The following is a 21,510-nucleotide window of genomic DNA, read 5'->3' on the forward strand; positions in this document are numbered from 1 at the left end:
GTTTTTGAAATTAAAACATGTAAAATTAGAATGGGGATTTATGGTGACAAGCAATCAATGGAAACCCAATTTAAACATCCCATAGCTCAAAAACAAATTAGAAAGCACGTGTTATTGTGTGTTATTCATCAGTTATAGTCAAGCAAACATCTTTTTTTTTTTTTTTTTTCTTATATGTGGTCTTTAAATTATTGCTAAGATAACAAAGTACGACAAATTCATGGAACAATAAGATAACATACTATGACAAATTTATGGATCAATATGCTTTGTGTTACCTCTGAATACGCTAAAAAAAATCTTGTTGCAATTTGGTTTTTTGTCAAAAAAAGATGTCTTTGAAATATCACACAACGTTGATCTCAATGAAATATGTGTGTGTGTGTTTGTGTGTGTGTGTGTGTTGAAATAGTGTTATATATATATATATATATATATATATATATATATATATATATATATATATATATATATATATATATATATATATATATATATATATATATATATATATATATATATATATATATACAGTCATAAAAAAGTCCACCTAAAGCGGACACTATTTAACTTACGTCAAACTCAATATAACTTGCTAAAAATCTTAAATAAATCTATTATTTAGTTGTTTTAGTAAAGTGTTTATTCCCTAACTAGCTGATTAATTACAAATATGAAAAATAAAATTTGATGTCCGTTTAGCGAAATTGTTTCTACTACCAGTCTGTTTTACGCAAATTTTGACGCTAAGTTAACTTAAAGCAGACATTAAATTTTGCGTACAGCGCAAGGTCTTCTTGTAAACAGAGCAATCATTGTTTAGTTACGATTTATTTAGCTTGGTTCATTATTTCCTAATAAGTTGAAATATTTCATGAAATAAATTTTCTCTACATTCCTTTTCTAAAGTATGAATACCCTCTTCCATCTTTATAAAACGCTTAGAGCTCCAGAGGTATTGAATGTTGGAAAAGATTAGTATAATTAAATTGGTTATTCCAAAAACCGGTTAAGGTAATGACTTCCCCTTTCTTTTCCCAATCAAGTTACTTTAATGTTTAATACTATTGAGTGTAACAATAGATGAGTATTTTGTGCAATAATTGCCTCATTGATTAAGAAGCAAAAAATTTGCTAAATAAACTACATCTTTTCCGATATGCTCGAAAAATATGAGTGCTGTCGTAATTTGGAGATTTTTTCTTACAACCATAGTTAAGATTTTTTTTTTTTTTTAACTTTTTTTATCTCGTAAATGCAGGTGGGTAGACGTTTTTCACCATATAAAGCGACAAAATTTAATATTATAATATATATATATATATATATATATATATATATATATATATATATATATATATATATATATATATATATATATATTAATGTTCAAATACTCTGAGTCAACAAAAAATAGCTGACATTTTAATATTGTTTAATGTATACAGAAAATACAGAAACTGTGATTATGTAGGTTGTAGTGATTAGACAACTAAAATTTTTCCAATTTTGTCCACCTTCTGGCCCACTGTGCATTACACAGAAGTCGATTAGTTTCCTTAAACTAGTTTTTCAAAAATAACAAAAAGTGTTTGAACATAAGTTTGTCAAACCAAAAACATTAAGTCTTCTATTTTAATAAACTTTGGAGAATTCCACATCTCTTAAAAGTTAGATTTGAACTTTTTACGTTTATTCGTTACTTTACGTTTATTCGTTCCTTAAAAGCCGAAAAACCCAACTCCGATGCTTAACAAATGTTTGAAAAATAGATTAATTTCCTCACTCTGATTTTGTTAACCGTTATTTCAGTAACCATCACGTTACTTTTTTAAATTTCATTATTAGCGTTATTTATAAAAATGGCTACTGGACTACAACCGCTCAAGGTTTTGAAGGCTGTTGTTCAGCAAGCATCATCTTGGTGATGAGAAATTCAAAAGTCATAGGTAGAAGTCCCACATTTTCAATACATTCTACATTGCGAGAATTACTGAAGAAAGCCTATAATGCGAGAAAAATGATTTTTGTCGATATTTTGGAAATCTTAAAGATGATATGGATCATATGGATGGAATGCTGCGAACGGAAGTTTTTCATACCAAAATTTAATCATTAAATGTAATTTCCATAAAATCTTTAAATTTTACAACTACTACTGTGTTGCAATCTTACCCACAAACAGTGATTGAGAAAACATTTCATTTAGATCTTTCAGCTTTTTTAGGATCGGGGTTCCTTTCCCGCCGTCTTGTGTTACTAAAAATTTGAACACGTGACATGCTGTAAACTCACTTAACTGCACACAATTATCTACGATCATTTCGCACACTATTTTTTTACAAGTTCTTTCATTAATAAAAACTTTTATTACAACGATTTTTTTAATCTATTTAAAATCTTTTAATCAAATTTTCACGGGTTTAAGATAATGGCCGTACTTAGTAATGATCTTAGAGAGTTATTAGCTTAAAGTTTGGAATTATTTCTTTAGATATTACTAATGGTAAAAAATGAAAAAGTTCTGTCTCACATGACTGGTTAACTTGACAAGAAATTTAAATTTTAAAAAATTATAAATTGTAATTATATCATTTTATCATTATACAATATAATACAATTATCTTTTTATTACTACTACTATACAATTTAACTTTTTTTAACATTATTATAATTTCAGTTATATAATAAATTCAGTTTTCAATTCCATCATAGTCCAATGGTTCAAACTTGTATTATAGAATATTTTTTTTTTTTTAAACCTCACAACCAGGATGGCCGAGTGGTTAAGGCGTTGGACTTAAGATCCAATGGACGTATGTCCGCGTGGGTTCGAACCCCACTTCTGGTAAGACTTTTTTTGAATAAGAAAAAAATAATTTTCTTAGTTACTATAAATATAAAAATAATTTTTTATATTGAAAATTAACTTTCCTTTATCTCCTTGAATATTAAAAGGACCATAACTCATTAAAAATAAATTAGTATGATATTAAAAAATTATATTAGTATAATATTGTTTTTAAACACAATGAAATAAAAAATCGCAGAACACTGAGGTTAAAATTTTTCACATGATTTACACTATATGTTTACAAAAATATAGTTTTCTACTTTGCCCTAGTTCAAAATTTGCTGTAAATAGAATTGCCCTAGTTCATCTTTGAAATGCAGTCAATCGGATTACATTAACAAGATATATTTATCGAATATTTAAAGCATTTTAATAACTATCGACAAAAGATAGATAGGAAAAATGTTTAATATATTCAGGGGAAAGTCGGGTAATATGGGATAGTGGATAATAGGGGATACCCCTATTATCTACTTATAGGTCAGTGCTAATGTCAGGAGGTTACTTCCGCAAGTGTAAGTTGTTCTCTTTCAAACTATTTGTGTCTGAAAAAAGTCTTGCAAGTTTTCACCAGTGAACCTTACATAACATCGACTTGGTTACAGGAGGCCAAAATAGTCTAAAAAGGTAAACTATCTTAATATATTCAGAATTTAATAAATAACTGACCAATTATTAAACATAAAATACCTTTTAAGGGTTGTTCATTACACGTGGTACATAAAAAAAAAAAAATTAGATGTGTGTTATGTAGTGGGGTAATATGAGATACCTAAATGGGGGTAATATGGGATGGTATCCCATATTACCCCCATTTATTACCCCCACGTTATTTCCATTACTTTCTTTTCATCTTATTATATTTTCAATGCTAATTCTGCTTTTATTGTATTGTCAGTATTGAGCTAGCCAGGCATCTCTAGTGATACACCCATCTTGGCTAGTAACATAAGTCCTTACCCCGTAGCCAAAGAAAGGGTGAACAGAACCAGAAGGCATAAGGGATTTACTGCCGTGCTGACAAGTTTCCCTTACAAACAATGTTTTAGTGAGAAGCCTGAAAAAAATGAAAAGACAAAAGGAAAATCAAAATTGAAAAAAAAACTTTTTTCAGCCGAAAATAAAAATTCAAAACAAACAGGCGCAACAATGACGAGTGCGTTAATGGTTGATAATGACACTCCATGCATATGCTGCACAGGCTTATTCTCGGAAGATGGCCAAGGAGAGCACTGGGTCATGTGCCAAACTTGCAGAAAATGGGCCCACAAAGAATGTGCAGGGGCTGATGAAGACGAACTTAAATGTGATTTCTGTACTATTATGATATTTTAAAGGATTATATCAGTAAGTTCAAGTGGAGGTTTTATTAATAAGTTCAGAGATGGAAGATGAAAATAAATGCTGCAAGTTACTAAAGGATAACTAGATAATTCATGTGAAGGAGTAAGTGTTGATGGAATTAGGCTTATTTTTAACCTTAAACTACCATTTGGATTAGAAGCTTTTTTTAAAGCTGTGTTGATTTTAATAAATTTTATTCATACGAATAACTAATTTAGGCTAAACAAATATTCAAACAATATCATACAGTTAATGAATGGGTCTTGCAACAGGTGGGTGGTATTCATTAAGCTGTGATTTAATATTTCAAACTTAAAAAAAGTTTTATTGTTAAAGCAAAACGTGCACCTTATATTTAAAAATCCTAACTATCTATTATTTGAACTATTTTTTAATTTATTTCAAACTGCTCTTGCACGATTGGTGAAAAAGATATTTAATTGGGCTTAAAGGTCAACTTAGTTTTGACAATCAGTCTATACCATGTGATAATGGAGGAACGTGCATTACAGAAAATGATATATTGGACGAAGTTATCTGTACTTTACATTTTTCAATCTCATTTGCATTCCCTTGCCTTGATGGCACCTTATCCAGTTCCAGAAATTTCCCACAAAACATCGCCCAGAATCCATTTCGGTTTGTGCGTGGTCATGTGTACAAAACAAGTTTTTACGATACGACTCATTTGATTTGTAAGTGTAAAGGTAAGCATACAAGCTTATGTTCTGTGCAAATAATTTTGCATAAATCTTAATATTTAAAAATTTCAAGATACACACTGGGCCATTCTGCTCCTTTTATCACCCGATCTATTTTGATGTAAACGTAGTTATTTTTATATTTTTAAGATTTCGAAACATATTTAAAAAAATACTATTTTCTTTTATTATTTGACTTGAAATATATTAGTGTTTACAAGTTAATTGACTAGCTATCATAAAATAGGCAGTGAAGAATTAAGGTAAACCAATATGAATAATGGATGATGTTTTTACCACTAGCCTCCTAAATTTCTTTTCTTGACACAAATAAATCTAAGGACTATCATAGTGTATATATAAATCTATTTTAAAAAAATAAAAATTCAAAAAAAAGACCTGTAAGCAAGTAAAAGCTATTGTTCGCTTCACCAAATTCAACCCATTCAAAAATACTTTAGTAAATTGTATGAATATGGACATATTTTAAGTAATGGATATACTTCTAAATTAGTTGGCAGTTATTGGATATCTATGCCATTTTATATTAAAACATTAAGGAGATAAATCATAATATAAAATCAACAAACAAATATTCAACAGAAATACCTTTTAATTATTTTCATTCAAAAATTTTTTCTAATGCATTTCTGATGAATTTTTTAAAAAGAATGCATATTTTTTACACTTATAACCTATAGTAAGTTTTGAAATACATTACAGCATTGTATTAACTTTTGAAAAATTAATATATAGTTGACTTTTTTGTTAATATATACATAGGTGTACTTCAAATAAAAATATTTTTATTTACCAGTTTGACTTATAATCTGCTTTAAGCTTTAAATTTATGCAATTTAAAGTTCCATTTATAATTAAATAAGTTAATTATTTTTTAATAGAATAATATCTTAACTTTCATTACTGTTTTTAGTTTTTGTTGTAAAAAAAATTGTAAAATAAGAGTTCTTTTTGAAAATGGCCACAAACGATGATTTTGATGTGGATGACTTGTTAGAAGCTCCATACAAGAAACCTGTAAGTAAAAGTAAATTAAGTTAAAAGTAACTTTACTTGATTGCTTGTAAAAATTTTGATTAATTAGTTTATGAGTTATTATAAATATTTTAATACATAAATATATATAGCTTTATAAAAAAATAGATACGTATATATAGCTTTGATATTAAAATTGCAGGAAGAAAACGGAAATGATGATGGGAAAAGAAGTGGAACTGATAGTGGAGAAGACAACAGAAAGAAAAAGAAAAGGTTTGTTGATTAAAGTTTCAGTTAATATAACTTATTTTTTTTTAAATAGGTTTTTACTTGAAGCTATACTTATATATCTAGTAAATAATATATGCTGGACCAGTACCTATGATAGTATAAATTGATAATAACTCTGATTATATAATTGTTTCCCATGTATGCAGGGTTTACCAGGTAGAGAGACTACTAGTTTTTCTCAAAGATATTTTATCATTTTAAAACAAATTTGGGTTTTAAAGTATATTATGTTTTTAAATATAATTTAGGTTATAAAAATGATATCACTTTTGCAAGGCTGTGTGTAAATAAATTTCCTGGTAAGCACTGTTTATCATGCAGACTCCACCCATTAAAAAAAACATTAGTTATAAAGCCTATCAGTATTTTCTTTAAAAGGTAAATAGCTTTGCATATTTCAAGAGGTTCTACTTTTACAAGAAAATCTTTTCTTGTTCTTCTAGATCTCCTCAATTGGAACCCATATCAAAAATGCTGCCTACCTACTAAATGTCTCGTTTAGTGTTTCTACCTTTCTTTTTGTGCTGTTAATGTTTTTAAACCACACAAATGACAAAAATGCGTTGTAAATATCCACCTTATTTTTGAGAAAACATTCTAAAAATACCTCAGCAAGTTGTATAGTATCAATTTTGGATTATGTTTCTATTTCATCCTAAAATCTAGGTAGACAAAAAGAGGTTCAATTTGAAATTTTTTTTTTTTAATAATTTTCTTTTTAGAATTTTGTTGAGGCCAAATGGCTTTGAAGAGCTATCTTAATTGTTTAGTTTTCTTTGGTTCTAGTAAATCAGAGGCTCTTTAATAATGCAGTGTTCTAATGTCAATTGTTCACACTTATCTATCAAGTTTTTTTTCAAGTGGAAACCGTTATTTTTCTACAAAAAACTATCCACAAATTCATAGATATCTTTTTTACTTCTTGGTTGTTGATCTCTTAAAAGCCCCCTTATTTTTTTTTCATTTCAAAAACAAAAGTTATTTAATTTTAGTAATGTTTTAAATACTCAAACTGCTATATATTTAGATTATATTAATGGTAAAAAGATTACAAAATTGATTTGAAAATGGAACAAAAGTTTCATTTTTATACTTCAGTAATGACATTCAAGCAAAGTTTTTTAACTTTGTTTTGTTTTTCTGATTAGTAATCAGAAGTGTTTATTTAGTATCTTATCAGGAAAGAAAATTTTAAAAACTTTAAAATTAAACCAAAAATCAAACATTGAGAAAAAAAAGATGTTGAAATAAAAACACAGAGTAATGGCTGGAAGCTTCTTTATATATGAAGACATGAGAGTGGACAATTTAAAGAGAACATGCTCAACATTATAAGTTTGACATAAAGGCATCTTGGACCAAATTTACATGATCATAGAGAGTTAAATGATCAGTTTATTTAACATATTGATAATAGACTTGTAGAAAACTGTTTGTTAAACTTTATAAACATCAAGATAACAAAATAGATTTTGTACAATCATTGTCACCTAATTTTATATAAGTTAAAATTATTTTCCATTAAGTTTTAAGTTGTTGTTATGATAAAATTTATTTCATTATAGTCCACAAACTTTCTCATTGTCTTGGTGTGACACTATTTTCAATTATAATTTACAGATCAAATTGAACACTAAAATATAAAGGCTAGTAAAAATAGATTTACTATATTATTAAGAATTTGGTATAAATATCTTTAATGTAGCTAGCATAAATAAAGTTAAAACCAACCTTAATATTCTAAAAATCATTCACAAAATAATTCTAAAACTCTTTGTTTTATATTGTAGGTACAGAGTTTTTTTAAATATAGGTTTGTGTGAATGATGAGATTTAGCGTGGCAGTAGTCTCAGAAGATGTCTTTAAAGGTTATTTATTCTTGATGGGTGTTATCTATTCCTCAAAAAGAGCCAAGTATCAAAGAATTAATAGCATATTAAAATGTGTTTTTAAGAATTAGAAAAGTTGGCTTGTTTTATGAGAGTTAGTTTTATTTTAGTTTTCTAATTTTTTGACTAACTTTAATTTTTAGTAAAGATGATAGAAAATCAAGAGATTCAAAACGGAGTCGATCAAGATCAAAAGAGCGCAGAAGAAGTCAATCAAGATCTAAAGACCGCAAGAGGTGGTTTTATATTTTAACAATTAATTTTTTTTTTGTAGTTGAGATCCATATCATATGTATAAAGTATTATGATTTAGGTAACTTGCATTTGCCTTAAATAATATTTGACTGATTTTAAGTTATATTCTTGTGAGATCTAAATCAATAAGCAGTGTTTACATTTTTTTTGTAAATTATTTAACATGATTTTTTTTTTTTTATAATTAGGTTTCCACAACTTATTTGTTGTATAAATTTTAAAATAGATATAAGTTACTAGATTGCAGCATAAACTGGAGTTTAAAAATAGATATTTATTCAAAATTTCTCAATCTGTTACATTTAATTTTGCATGTGAAGTGAATGCGAAGAAAAAAAGTTTTTTCCACAGGATTTGAAAAGAGAGGGTTAACTATGAAATTCCTTATCCTGTAGAAATTAAAGTTGTGAATGTGTTTAAGAGAAGGAAGACTTTCTTTTCCAGAACTAAATGAAATTATAATAAAGCAAACTATTTCATTTGGTTAAATGTGTCATTAATATCATTTAATGATACAATCTAATTTTTTATCTGTCCATTTAATTGATTTTATCATCCTTGTTTTAAGAAATATTTAATATTTATTAGCATGAGGCTTTCAAAATACCAAACAAAAAGCATGCTTTGTTTTTTGTTATTTTATATCATAATATTGTTGTTAATAACAGCAATAAATTAAATTCTTTTTGTAGGAAAAGTCGATCTCGATCTCGGGAAAGAAGAAGGTAACTTTTCTATTATTATTTTTGTTCTTTTCTTGAAAAAAGTATTAGATATTAAATATAATGACTAAATTTAATATTTATGTAGTGTTAAGTATGTAAGAAATTAAATACTAATTAAGATAAAATAGATAAGCTTTTATATAATTTTTTAAAATTATTAAAACTTTTATTTCATCAAAAAATCTTGATTAATTTGTAAATAAAAATTTTAGACAAGAAAAGAGGTCAAGATCACCAAGAAGAAGAAGTCGTTCAACTTCTCTTGAACGTCGAAGGTATTGTTGAAATTTCTTTTACAAATTGTATTTTAAAAAATCTTCTATTTTCTTCAAAAATAATTGTATTGTGGTCCAGGTTTTATTTTTAAAAATATGCATCGGAAAAATGAAGCAAGCGTTCTTTTATTGATTAAAAATGGTTTTATTTTGTAATTTGACTGCCTTTAGTTTGTATTAAGGTTTTTAAATAGATCTACAATCAAAATGAAATAAGTTTTTTAATTTTATAAATTAATATCAATATACATGAAGTAAGTTTTTTTAATTCTATAAGTTTAGTCAAAAGCAACTATTTTTTACCCCAAAATTATTGTATCATTATTTAGTACATATATTTATCCAGGTTAAGAAGGAAGTAGTTCATTTTTGATAAATGTCCTCATAAAAAGTTTTCATTTTATTGAAGCTATAAGGTATAAAACTTCATTTAAATATATCTAGTTTTAGCAGTAGTAAGGCTTAGTACTTACTATGAAAATATATTGGGATTCCTAATTTTAAGATAATTAAATTTAAGAGAGAAAAATAAATCAAAAGAGAGTTACCAACAAAATTGTATGTATACTAAGGTAGTGTAAATAAGCTTTAAACCTATGCTTATTTATGTTTACTGCTCAAGCTACATACATCACACATGAAAATGATCCACAAGATTGATGCTTTGTTTAAAACATTTTTATTTTATTTCATAATTTATAAAGTTAAAGGGAAGATTTTGTTAAAATTGTTTTTATTGTATAATTATAAGATAAGATAAAGTTAATAAGGATACACATAAACAATGTTCTATCTATAAATGTGTTTCTTACATCAATTTCTTTCTTTAAAATGTTATTAATTGACCATTTCAATATTAAAAACATTTCAACAATAATTCAGTGAATAAAAGTAGATTTGCTTTTCAAACAACTATCTTGGTTGATAATAATGTAAATCTTAATGATACGAAAAGCTAGTGTTTGTCTCAAGTTTGCAAAATTCCTTAATGGCTTTTTTTTTTTTTTTTAAGAAGGAGAAGTCGATCTCCAAGAAGGAGTCCAAAAAGGAGTCCAAGAAGAAGTCCCAGGCGTGGACCTTCAAGTGATAGAGAAGTGTATGTTTGATTCTTTTTTAAATTTGATAAAAGATATTTGTTTACTATATTTGTGTTGTCTAGTTACAACAGTTAAGGTTTGCCTTAATTTAATCATCATTTAACTTTTTTTAAATACAAAGATAGAAAAAAGTGTTAAACAGACTAAAATATTTTGTTTTTATTTAGTCAGAGGTCTCATGTTTAAATTATTTTTTAAATATCATACCTTAGCATAAAGATAAACAATACGTTTTTTTTTTTTTTTTTTTTTTTTTATTTTTTTTTTACTGTGCCAGTAAAAATTTAGGAACTTTTTTTATCTTTTTAAGCACCTGATATTCCTAATTAAATTCTCTATCTTTTTTGCCTCACACACTGGGCCTGGGTTGGATTGCAGGCCTGTTCATATAATTTGAATATTCTCATAATTTTCTATTTGTTAAACTCTGAAGTTAATTTGTAAAACAAAAACAACTGTTAGCAACTCATCTTGCATATATAAAGATTAGACAATTGGTCATCTGTCAAGGGTTAATAATATGAGATATGTCCAATGGTGCTACTTTGTTACTGATATCAAATGTAATCCCAGATTAAATGAGAGCAGACTAGTTTAAACTTAAGTTATTGTTTAGTTTTGTATAACAACCAAAAGATACAATTATTTAAACTTTAGCTGAGAATAGGTTGCACATTACATTTAAAATATACAAAGAAAATTATGTAACTGTAATTTACCTTTTTAGAAACATCTAAGACTGACTGATTTTTTTAACCAATCATCTTTTTCATTTTTTCTTCTTCAAATAAACTTATTATAAAGATATTTTTTGTTTAGCTAAAAATTAAACACTTTTTTTTTTTAAACTTAGGATTCGTCGCAGTAGAGATGGGGTGACCACTATTTCATTGTTGTCTGAGTAAGATTTTTATGTTTTTTATTAATTCTGTATTGCTTGTGAAAATGTATAATAGAATATATTACTGATTAAAAAGCTTTAACATCTTAATCTTAGTCGTGAGCGAGAATGGGATGAAGAGCATGTCTCTCAAGAAGAACGGGATTCTCGCACTGTCTTTATAATGCAATTAGCTAAACAAGTCACCATTCGTGATATACAAGATTTTTTCAGTAAAGTAGGGCAAGTTCGTGATGTTCGTCTAATATCAGATAGAAACTCTAGGCGATCTAAAGGGATTGGTTATGTTGAGTTTACTGATGCTAGTGCTGTTACTCTTGTAAGTCTTTTTTTTTTGTAGTTCCATTATTCAATCCTTCCTTTTTCTTTTTTGAAATACTCACACTTTTTAATGAAATAGTTATATTGGAATTTAATATGACATTCTGAGTTTTTTTTGCTCTAAAAAGCAGTAAGAAATAAGGGTACAGTCAGTGTTAAAAGTTCAAAAGAGTTTAGCTCTCCTTTTATTTGAATACACTTTTAAAAGTCATAAGTAAAAATGCATTTATTTAGAAAAATGAATATTAAATTGCTGTGCCCAAGTTTCTGTCAAGTTTAAAGGTTTATAGTAAGTCTAAATTCACATTTTCATTTAAAACCATTTTGTCATGACAGAAATTTAAGTTGAAAATATTGAAAATTATTGTTTAAAAAAAAAGTTAAAAAAAAGTTCCAAAACAGTTCCAAAAAAAAAAAAAAAAAAAAAAAACTAACAAAACAAATTAAATTGGTTTACAATGGGTTCAACAAAATGATTTTTTGCCTTCTTTAACTTGTTTATTCTCTTAGTATTTAACAGGCTGATTTCAATTATGTTCTCAGAATTTTATTACCAGATTTCTAAGAAAATTTAACTTCTTTTTTCACAAAATCTTACATCTAATGAATACGTTTCTAAATTTGAAATCCATGGGGTTTTTTTATATACTGCTTCAAAATCATCTCTCTTTAGTTTGCACGACAAAAGTTTGCATCCACAAAAAGAAGCACTATTTGTATCCAAGCTGCTTAAAAGTTTTTATGATCATGCATTTTTATCAAGCACAATAGTTAAACTATTCTGTAGTCCTTTTTTTGACTATTATTAAACTCATTTTGATCAGTAAAATGAGGTTCTTTTGGCTTTGGTGGTTCATCTTTTAATACTTATCTGAAATTGAATATAAATTTTTTAGAACTTAAGATTTCACTGTGACACAGAAACAGAAGAAAGATATGAATGAGTAATTATTATTATTATTTTTTTTTGGATATACCAAGTTAGCAATCACATGATCCTTTAGTGTACACCAAATGCTTGGTATATCAAAAGACATTGGAGGTTGGTGACCCAAGAACTGCACCATGCATGAGGAATCCCAAGTTTTATTCTGGTCAATTAACATTCAAAATAAAATTCATATGCTTTTTTTTATAAGTTGTTTCTATTGTGATTTATGATTATTAATTCATCACAGACTATAGAAACTTAGTCAAAAGAGTTAGCAGAGCCTTTTCAATTGATTAAAAATATGTCAAGTCCTAAAAATCAAAAAATACAGACACTTTATTGACATACTCAATCAAATTTAGATTTTGGAAGATATTTATATATCGTTTTTAGTTTGAAAAATCATCATGTGTATAACAGGTTAAATTTGATGAGAATTAAATATCAAGATATCTTAAAATGTATATGTGCTACAAAAGTTCTTAAGTCATTTTTTCAAATCAGAGTAAAAAAAAGTAAGAACAAACTAAAATTGAAGAGAAGGAAAAAGTTCCTGTCAAATAATGTAATCTCTAAAAATGATTTTTGTTAAATTTTTTTTTTTTTTTTTTTTAGGCCATAAAGTTATCAGGGCAAAAACTGTTAGGAGTCCCTATCATGGTTTCACCTACAATGGCTGAAAAAAATCGATACGCAGCTGCACAAGCTGCTCTTGTTAAACCACAAGGTCCTATGAAACTCTATGTTGGTTCTTTGCATTACAATATCACTGAACCTATGTTAAGAGCTATATTTGAGCCTTTTGGAACTGTTGAGAGTGTTCAACTGCAATATGATTCTGAAACAAATCGTTCTAAAGGATTTGGATTTGTAAACTTTAGAGAAGCTGGTGCCGCAAAACGAGCAATGGAGCAAATGAATGGGTTTGAATTAGCAGGGCGTCCAATGAAAGTAAATACTGTTTCAGAAAGGACAGATGGTTCCATGTCTTTTCTAGATGATGAAGAAACAGAAAAAGGAGGAATTGAAATGAATGCACAATCAAGAGCTTCACTCATGCAAAAGCTGGCCCAAACTCATGGTTCTGGTAAAATATAAAAATTATTTTTACAATTTACAATTTATCATTTAGATGAAAAGCTAAATGAATATTGGTAAATAAAGAAAATCATTTAGGAAATATTCAAATTAACTAAAGATTAATTCTAAAATCAGAATAATATTTTTAAAAAATTTCCAAGATGTCTGTGTTTATAGGTTTATCTATAACACATGGTTTGAAGTGCTGTACATGAATATCTTACTTACCACATAGTTTGATTTTTTTTGCAGTAAAAATTTTAAATGTTTAGCAATATTGCAATATTAATTCTTCCAAGGATTTCTAAAACTGCATGTGGGATACAATTTTGTCTATTGATAAACTTATAAAGTTTAGATAAAATTAAAGAAGTATAGACTGATTATGGACAAGAATTCATTTAATATCCAGGGAACAACAATAAATCTTGAAGTTTGGTGGCAAAAAAATATTTTGAGGCTGATTGTTTTAATATCAATATCCTTAATATTTAAGGAAAGGATGTTCCTTATTGTTCTGCTGGACTTGGACAATGGTTAAGTATTTGTCAGAGATGATTGGAGTTTTTTGATGATTTTAGAGATTTGGCTCTGATATGATCTTGAATGTTTCTTTTCTGACATTCATGTCCCTGGTGATTGCTCTCATAGTCTTAAGGGTATTCTCTTATTATGGTCCTTAAACTTGGCAGCAGCTAGAAATTTGAGATTGCTTCTGGGTTTTCTTTTGATATTGTAAATGCTCACCAGACGTTTTTTTGAAGACCGTCTGTCTGGATACTTAAAATGTCTTCACATGTCACTGGAGCTCATTCCCATGTAAAAGGCCTTCACTGCTTACTCATAATTTTCCTTTTGCATTTTGAAATAGTAATTTTTAATAAAAAAAAATTATTTGCATTGTGTTGAGATTGTTTGTTGGAACCATAGAAAAATAATAGTTTGGGAAATTAATATATCATCTAAAATTTTATTACAACTAAAAACATATCAATATAATGTTTAAAGTATAAACCTATTTTATTTGTTAAAAAAAAATGCAAATACAATCTCTACAGTGTCTACTAATGTGTTTCAATATTGCCCATAAAAATTAGCAGAAAAAATGTTTTATCCTGCTATTCTGGTTTCAGACAAAAGTGTTAGTATAACCTAAATATAAGTAAAGATTTAAGACATCAATTCTTTCTACATGATGACTAAAAGCTTGTACATATTTTGCATAGTTAAATACAGTTTCAAGATTTGAAACTTCATAGACAATTAAAATCTTGCAAACAAGCATGCTGAATGATTATTTTGTTAGAAGAAGCATCATAGAATAATTTCTCTTAACTGCTACGTTGATGCAACCATGAGGGTCTTTAAAACAATGTAAAAGCATTGTTATCAAATGAACTTTTGTACCTTTTATAACAGTTCTAATACTAACAGTACATTCATAAGAATATATCCAAGCATTAGCTATGAATTCAGCTATTAACAGAATCTATTTCCAGGATGAGTTTGGATTTATTCTGGACATAATTCCACCTCCTGAACTCCACTTATAAATCCTTATTCACAATACAACTGCATATCAGGCTTCAAAAGACATTTGAATTGGTTAAAATGGTGTATTTTAAAATTTACATTTGCTGCTATATTTTTGGGTTCTTTTGAGGTTTTTAAAAAAAAAGATATTGAATTTATGCTAACACAATAACGAATTATGCCTTAAAAGTTTGCTTTTCCATATTTGAATATTCAATCTCTTAGTATTTTGTGAACTGATAATGTAATAATCTACAAATTTTCAGAGGTCCAGATTATATCTTCCTTCACACCAGGTATGAGTAATTTTCGTCATATGCCTGACATAAACAATCAGAATATTAGACACTAATTTGGTAAAAGTATATCATTTTAAATATTATGAATGTTATTCAAAAGTTTACTGCTAGGAAATATTTGAGAGTGGGCAGAGACAATTTGTAGAACAGTTGCTAAATATTTGAACTTTCTGAACAAAAGAACAGAAATAGCTTTAAATAAGTTGTTTTAAACTTGTTTTTCAAATGAATAGAAGTTTGTAGTTTTGTCATTATTTTTTTTTAAAAAAACTAAATCCTGGTATTTACATTTTTGCAGTAGGATTTGTAAAAAGATTTTTACTTAAGATGTGAGTTTTACAAACTATGTAAATCTCACATCTTAAGTAAAAATCTTTTTGAAAAAATGCAAAAATTGCCTCAATTGTAAAAATTGACACAATTGTAATGGCACAATTGTAATTCTGCCATTACAATTGTGTCTGTAGTTGATTTTATTATATACAAAAAAAATTAACTTTGAATATAAGTGTAATGGCAGAACTCATTGATCATACATGTCTGACCTTTTATACCAGCTATATAATAAAACCTTAAAACAAATTGACATTGATCAGGAAAGAATAAATATTTTCAGCCCTGTATTAAATCGTTTTAATAAGCTCATTTCTTTTTAAGTTTGTGAAAAACATGTTTATATTGTTTCTTTATCCTGTGACATTTTATTATCTTGCTTTTACTTATATATATCATGTTAAGGTTTGCAAGTTCCAACTGCACCTATTATACCAGCTATGCTGCCTTCTCCATTGATGAATGTAGCTGGAAGTACATGTCTGATACTTTCTAACCTGTTTGATCCAAGGAAGTAGGTTCAGTTTTGTTATCTTTCATTAAAACTCCACTATTAGTATCTAAAATTGGTTTTAAAGTTGGTGATATTTAAAATGTTTTCCCTTTTAGGGAGACAGAACCTGATTGGGAATTAGATATTAGAAATGATGTTCTTGAAGAGGTTACAAAAATGGGAATTGTTGTTCATATCTCTATTGATAAAATAAGTGCAGAGGTAAGTGTGCGGTATTGATCCAATTTTTATCTGATGCTTTCATTTATTGGTTTGATTTAAGGAAGTTTACTTATTCTGTGACCTTTACAAGGGCTGTGCGATAATTTTCTAGAATAGTAATGAAAACAACAGTAATGAAAAATAGTTATTATTGGCAAGAAATAAGTTTTACTTTTCAATTAATCTCCTACTACTTCAATGTAAATTTTTGTATTTCAACACAGTTTGTCTTACGTTTTATTCTCCATCGTTATAAAATGGTTCCACATTGTCTCCAAAATGCACATTAACAGCTGCAATTGCTTCTTCATTCAATGTAAAATGCTCTTAAGCAAGGAATTTCTTCAGGTTTGAAATAAGCAATAGTTTGCTGGGGGCTAAATCTGGTGAAAATATAGTTGATGGCCTAGCAATTTTTACTTTAAAGAATTAATTTTAGTCATTGTCAAAATGGTGGCCAGGTAATTTTATTGATGAAAATTTACTTTTTCTTTACTAACCCTGATATTATTCAGAATTGATTGATTTATCTTTCTGAAGATAACTGTTCAACATAATTTCTTTTAAATCCCAAAAAACTGTTGCCATTACCTTTCCTGCTGATGGAGCAGTCTTTGTCTTATTTGGTGCATTTACACCGACATTTATCGATTTTTTCAACTGCTGTTTTTATTCTGGTGTAAAGTTGTGAATCAAATGTGGCACCCATTTTGCACAAAGCTTCAACTCTTTATGTAACATATAACCCACTCAACCCTTTGAGATGCCTAAAGCCTTAGCTATTTCACTTATCTATAACCGTCAGTTATCTAATTCTCAAAAATAAGAATTCAATCACTGTTCTTTTTTTTTCTCCCAAAGTACACAATTACATTGAAACGAAAACACTACCTGACTTGTTAACAAAGAGTGAATTGGTACATCTAAATTAAAGTTCGTATGAAACGAAAACACTACCTGACTTGTTAACAAAGAGCGAATTGGTACATCTAAATTAAAGTTCGTATCATTTGAAAGTTTTACCAATTTAGAAAAAAAAATGGCGCTCCTTTCAAGGTCATTTATTTCATTCTAGGAAATTATCGAGCGCCCTACGTAGCTTGCTAAATCAAAGATTTTTTGATCATAATTACATGTCGAACAGTTATTAATTTATCATTTTGATGAATACTATCGTATATTTGTTACCAAGATAATAATTTAAGCGGCTGAAACCACTTTTTGAATTTGGCTTGTTTTTTTTTTTAACTAGGGAAATGTATACATAAAAACACTTATTCCTGACACGGCTCAGAAAATTTTACAAACCTTCAACGGAAGATGGTTTGCTGGTAAACTTATATTTGTTATTGAGATTAGAGTTCTAAATAAAATTCGTTTGTATTGAATTATTACAAAATCAATTTATTTCTCTCTTTCAGGTCGAACTATTCGTGCAGTGGCTATTCCTGTAGCGAATTATAATACAATGTTTCCAGAAGCTGCCACAGCAGTTAGATCGCTTAAACCGGATCCACGATAGCAAACTGTGATCACACATCTATGTAAACATATGTATATATATCGTATGTATGTGCAATCAAACATATTTCCGCTCAAGAAACATTAAAGATTTTGAACCACTTGCTAAATAGATGTCAAGTGAAATTGACTTATGCGCAGTTCTTCATAGAATGGAGTTTACTAACGTTCAACCGCTTTTGATGTCTTCTTTCTTTCTTTTTTTTGGTAATATTTTTAATGATAGAATCAAAGAAAAACTTTCCTTTTTTTTTTTTTTTTTTTTTCTTTTTTTTTTTAATTCTTACTCGTAACATAATGAGCAGAAGAATTTTATTGGATTTGGTTTTTTAAACTTTTTCATAAAAGTGTATATATTCGTAACCATTTAATTCGCTCTAAAGTATATAAGAAATAGTTTTAATTTGAAGAAGAGCAAATCTGAGTTAGTAAAGTCCCGTACATTTTTATTTTATTTTTATGGTTAAACTGCAGTGGAAATTTTTGGCAATAGAATTTCCGTAAAAAAAACACTCTTATCTCAGCTTATAAAAGTACTTTTCTCGAAAGAGAAGCTCTAAACAACTGAGCAAAAGGATTCTTTGTATTTATAAAAGTACTTTTCTCGAAAGAGAAGCTCTAAACAACTGAGCAAAAGGATTCTTTGTATTTATAAAAGTACTTTTCTCGAAAGGGAAGCTCTAAACAACTAAGCAAAAGGATTCTTTGTACTTTTATACTTCGTGAACGGTCTTTAATTTGTGACTTAATACGTTGAATAACGTGAACGGTCATTTTTTTGATGCCTGTGAAAACGTTGGGTGTTATTTAATTTTCACATCATTTCGGTGCCAAATTTTATTTTTATTGAAGTTTATTCAAACTACGCTTATTATTGACAAAATATCAGCCACAAAAAATTTGTAACTATACTAAAACCAAGGGTGTACGACTCCGCATCATCATGTAAATCCACCAATGCAAAGTCAGGGTTCAGTTTTACAAATTTATTCTGAAACTGTAGAACCAATTCTGTGTTATCTTGTTGGTTGGCTAATCCAAAAAGTGTCTTTATGTCAATTATGTAGAAACATTTTGTCTAAACCACTTTCTGAAATCTCTGGTAATCCTTATGAAGAGTTTATCAGTATCAAGAATTGTAATGGAAGAATCAATTATTTACAACCAAATTCTTTCTTGTATAAAGCTATGGAAGCTATTTTTCTTATGCACATTAAGAAAATATTTGCATACAAATATCTAGCAGGAACAATTATTGAAGCAATCAAGAAAGACTGCAAATTTACTTTCATTTAAAATCTTCATCCTGAACATGTATTGCATTTAGAAAAAAAACTGATCCACAATTTTGTTGATATGCGGATTTAATATTACGTCAAGTTTTACAATCACAACATAGCTCCACGTAACAAAAAATGCCCTAAAAAAATGGCTCGTGTTCTTCATAAGTAGATATTATACTTAGTTGAAAGAAACTTAATTGAAATTATTTATGTTAGTATTATACAGTTATGTTACAAACCTAATAGCATACTGTAGAGGGCAGTTAAGAATTGAAATGTGCATATTAGAAATAGTAATGCATAATTCAATAAAACTTATAAGTCAATTATGTATTTCTTTTTTAAATAGATAGAAAAAACATATTTATAACTTACGTTTTCCTAAGTTAAATATAATACCACTTTTTTTATTCAAATAAATAACAAACGTAATAGTATAAAAAGCTATTTATATACTACTATGCTTGCATTATTTATTATATTTCAGCTCCATCAGCGCTGTTGAAACAAAGCATTTGCTTTTTAAGTAGATTAAACCTGAAGTTATGTATTTGTAAAAGTATTATTGTTTACAAATCTGGCTGTACTAGGCATCCCATAATTCCCGTTGACCGAATAACACTAAAATCCGCGAGTCGAACACCCTTGACTAAAACTATGATCAATTTAAGTAAACATGATTTAATTGTTAAATTTCAAAGTTAAATTAATCAAATAAGCAATCTCTACTTGATAATTAAATGCAATTGCGTTAAGAAACGGAAGTAATGAAAAAAAAATTTTTTCTATCACGAGAAATAATACCGCACTAGTAAATGCAGCATGTAAATATCAAATAATTATTAAAGAAATACTGATGTAATGTTTTAGGTTTCTGTTTTTGCTAGTTTTTTTAGAGAGAAACGTTGGTATGAACAGTTAAAAAAGCTACACATTCCAAAATAGTGGAGCCTAACTTTTGTGAAAAGTTTCACTCGACTATACAAGCAGCACTAGACAACAAAGAACGGCTAAATAGCTTTTTCCACATCAAACAGTTTATTAATTTTAACAGTTCGTTAATTGAAGACATAAGTGGATGAAGGCGTTATGTCGCAAAAATACAAAATTCCACTTTTTTACACAAATAAAGGTGTTAAGTAACGCTCTTTCACATGAACATAATGACACCGCACAAAAATGTGCTAAAATACGATTTTCATAGTGGATGAAGGAGTTATGTTACATATTAATTCACCCATAACACGATTTAACGCGGATGTAAGTGTTTAGGGACAGTTCCATATTGGTGTAACATAACACCTTCATCCACTTATGTCTTCAATTAACTCTTCTAAAAAAAATCACAAACCTCATGATAAAATCAGTTAACGTGCCATAGAAGCTATTTCCTTTCATTTCACCTCTGATTAATAAAGGTATAATAGAATATCAGACTACACCAATCACTTTTGTCTTGTCTCACTGGTTACAACAGCAACCATTTATTAGAAGAGCAGTGGAAAAAACCATGAAGGAATTTTATTTTCTGTGGTTCTCTGAGCTTTTGTCAGAAAGAATAAATATTTAAAGAGTTTGGAACTTTTTTGCGCTATTTGTATTTTTAGATTAAGAATATTGCATAATAAGAGCACAAATTTAGCTTTCTAAGTAGTACTAGCACCTTTACTATGGCTAGAGTAGCTGTTATATGGAGATGGGCTAATTTTGGGCCAGTTTAATGAAAAAGTGGAAGATCAAGAACTATCAAGTATTCCAGTTTCAAGAAACAAGCTTCGTGTTCGAAAGCATACTTTTAGAAGTTATTGACCTGGAACGTGAACAACTGTGGATTGAAGCTAGATCCGGAAAATACTATATTTAGTTGATTAATATCATAAAACGCCCCGGTGAAAACTTCAGAGTAGATTGTGCAGCATTTTGTGGTTGTTTTAAAATAGAAGGTGAAGAACTTGCATTTAAAACCTTTTGACAAATTCCACAATTTCTTGCGTTCAGAAATTTTATCTAATAGGTTTAATCTAACTTATGGGAGTAAAGCTTCCAGTGTAAAACCTAATATTTCAGTTAAAGATTTAGATTTTTGCGGTGTTCATAAAATTTTTTCATGTCACACCCAAAATTCAGCGGAATTAATACCTACCGTAATTTTGCTTTTGCAG

At 27.9% G+C, this 21,510-nt stretch overlaps 1 protein-coding gene and 1 non-coding gene across 3 annotated transcripts; both read left to right on the forward strand.

Annotated features, from left to right (window-relative positions):
• Positions 1 to 2,768: 2,768 nt before the first annotated feature.
• Positions 2,769 to 2,851, forward strand: Trnal-uaa (transfer RNA leucine (anticodon UAA)). The gene has a single exon. It is a non-coding gene; the product is annotated as a tRNA-Leu (tRNA).
• A 2,579-nt stretch (positions 2,852 to 5,430) lies between these two features.
• LOC145194433 (RNA-binding protein 39-like) lies at positions 5,431 to 18,304 on the forward strand. 2 transcript variants are annotated; one of them, XM_090068319.1, is made up of 13 exons: positions 5,431 to 5,937; positions 6,098 to 6,171; positions 8,223 to 8,315; positions 9,027 to 9,059; positions 9,272 to 9,334; positions 10,347 to 10,430; positions 11,285 to 11,332; positions 11,429 to 11,651; positions 13,200 to 13,671; positions 16,235 to 16,343; positions 16,439 to 16,544; positions 17,797 to 17,875; positions 17,966 to 18,304. In XM_090068319.1, the coding sequence occupies exons 1-13, from the start codon at positions 5,878 to 5,880 to the stop codon at positions 18,064 to 18,066; spliced, it is 1,545 nt and encodes a 514-aa protein (XP_089924445.1). In that variant the 5' UTR covers positions 5,431 to 5,877; the 3' UTR covers positions 18,067 to 18,304. The 2 variants fall into 2 exon arrangements, with proteins under 2 accessions (XP_089924445.1, XP_089924446.1); XM_090068320.1 differs by having other exon boundaries at positions 10,350 to 10,430.
• The last annotated feature ends 3,206 nt before the right edge of the window (positions 18,305 to 21,510 follow it).

This window comes from Hydra viridissima, unplaced genomic scaffold (assembly GCF_058129835.1).
Source record: "Hydra viridissima isolate aposymbiotic clone 2 unplaced genomic scaffold, HvirCarnegie_v1 scaffold_12, whole genome shotgun sequence".
NCBI lineage: Eukaryota > Metazoa > Cnidaria > Hydrozoa > Anthoathecata > Hydridae > Hydra > Hydra viridissima.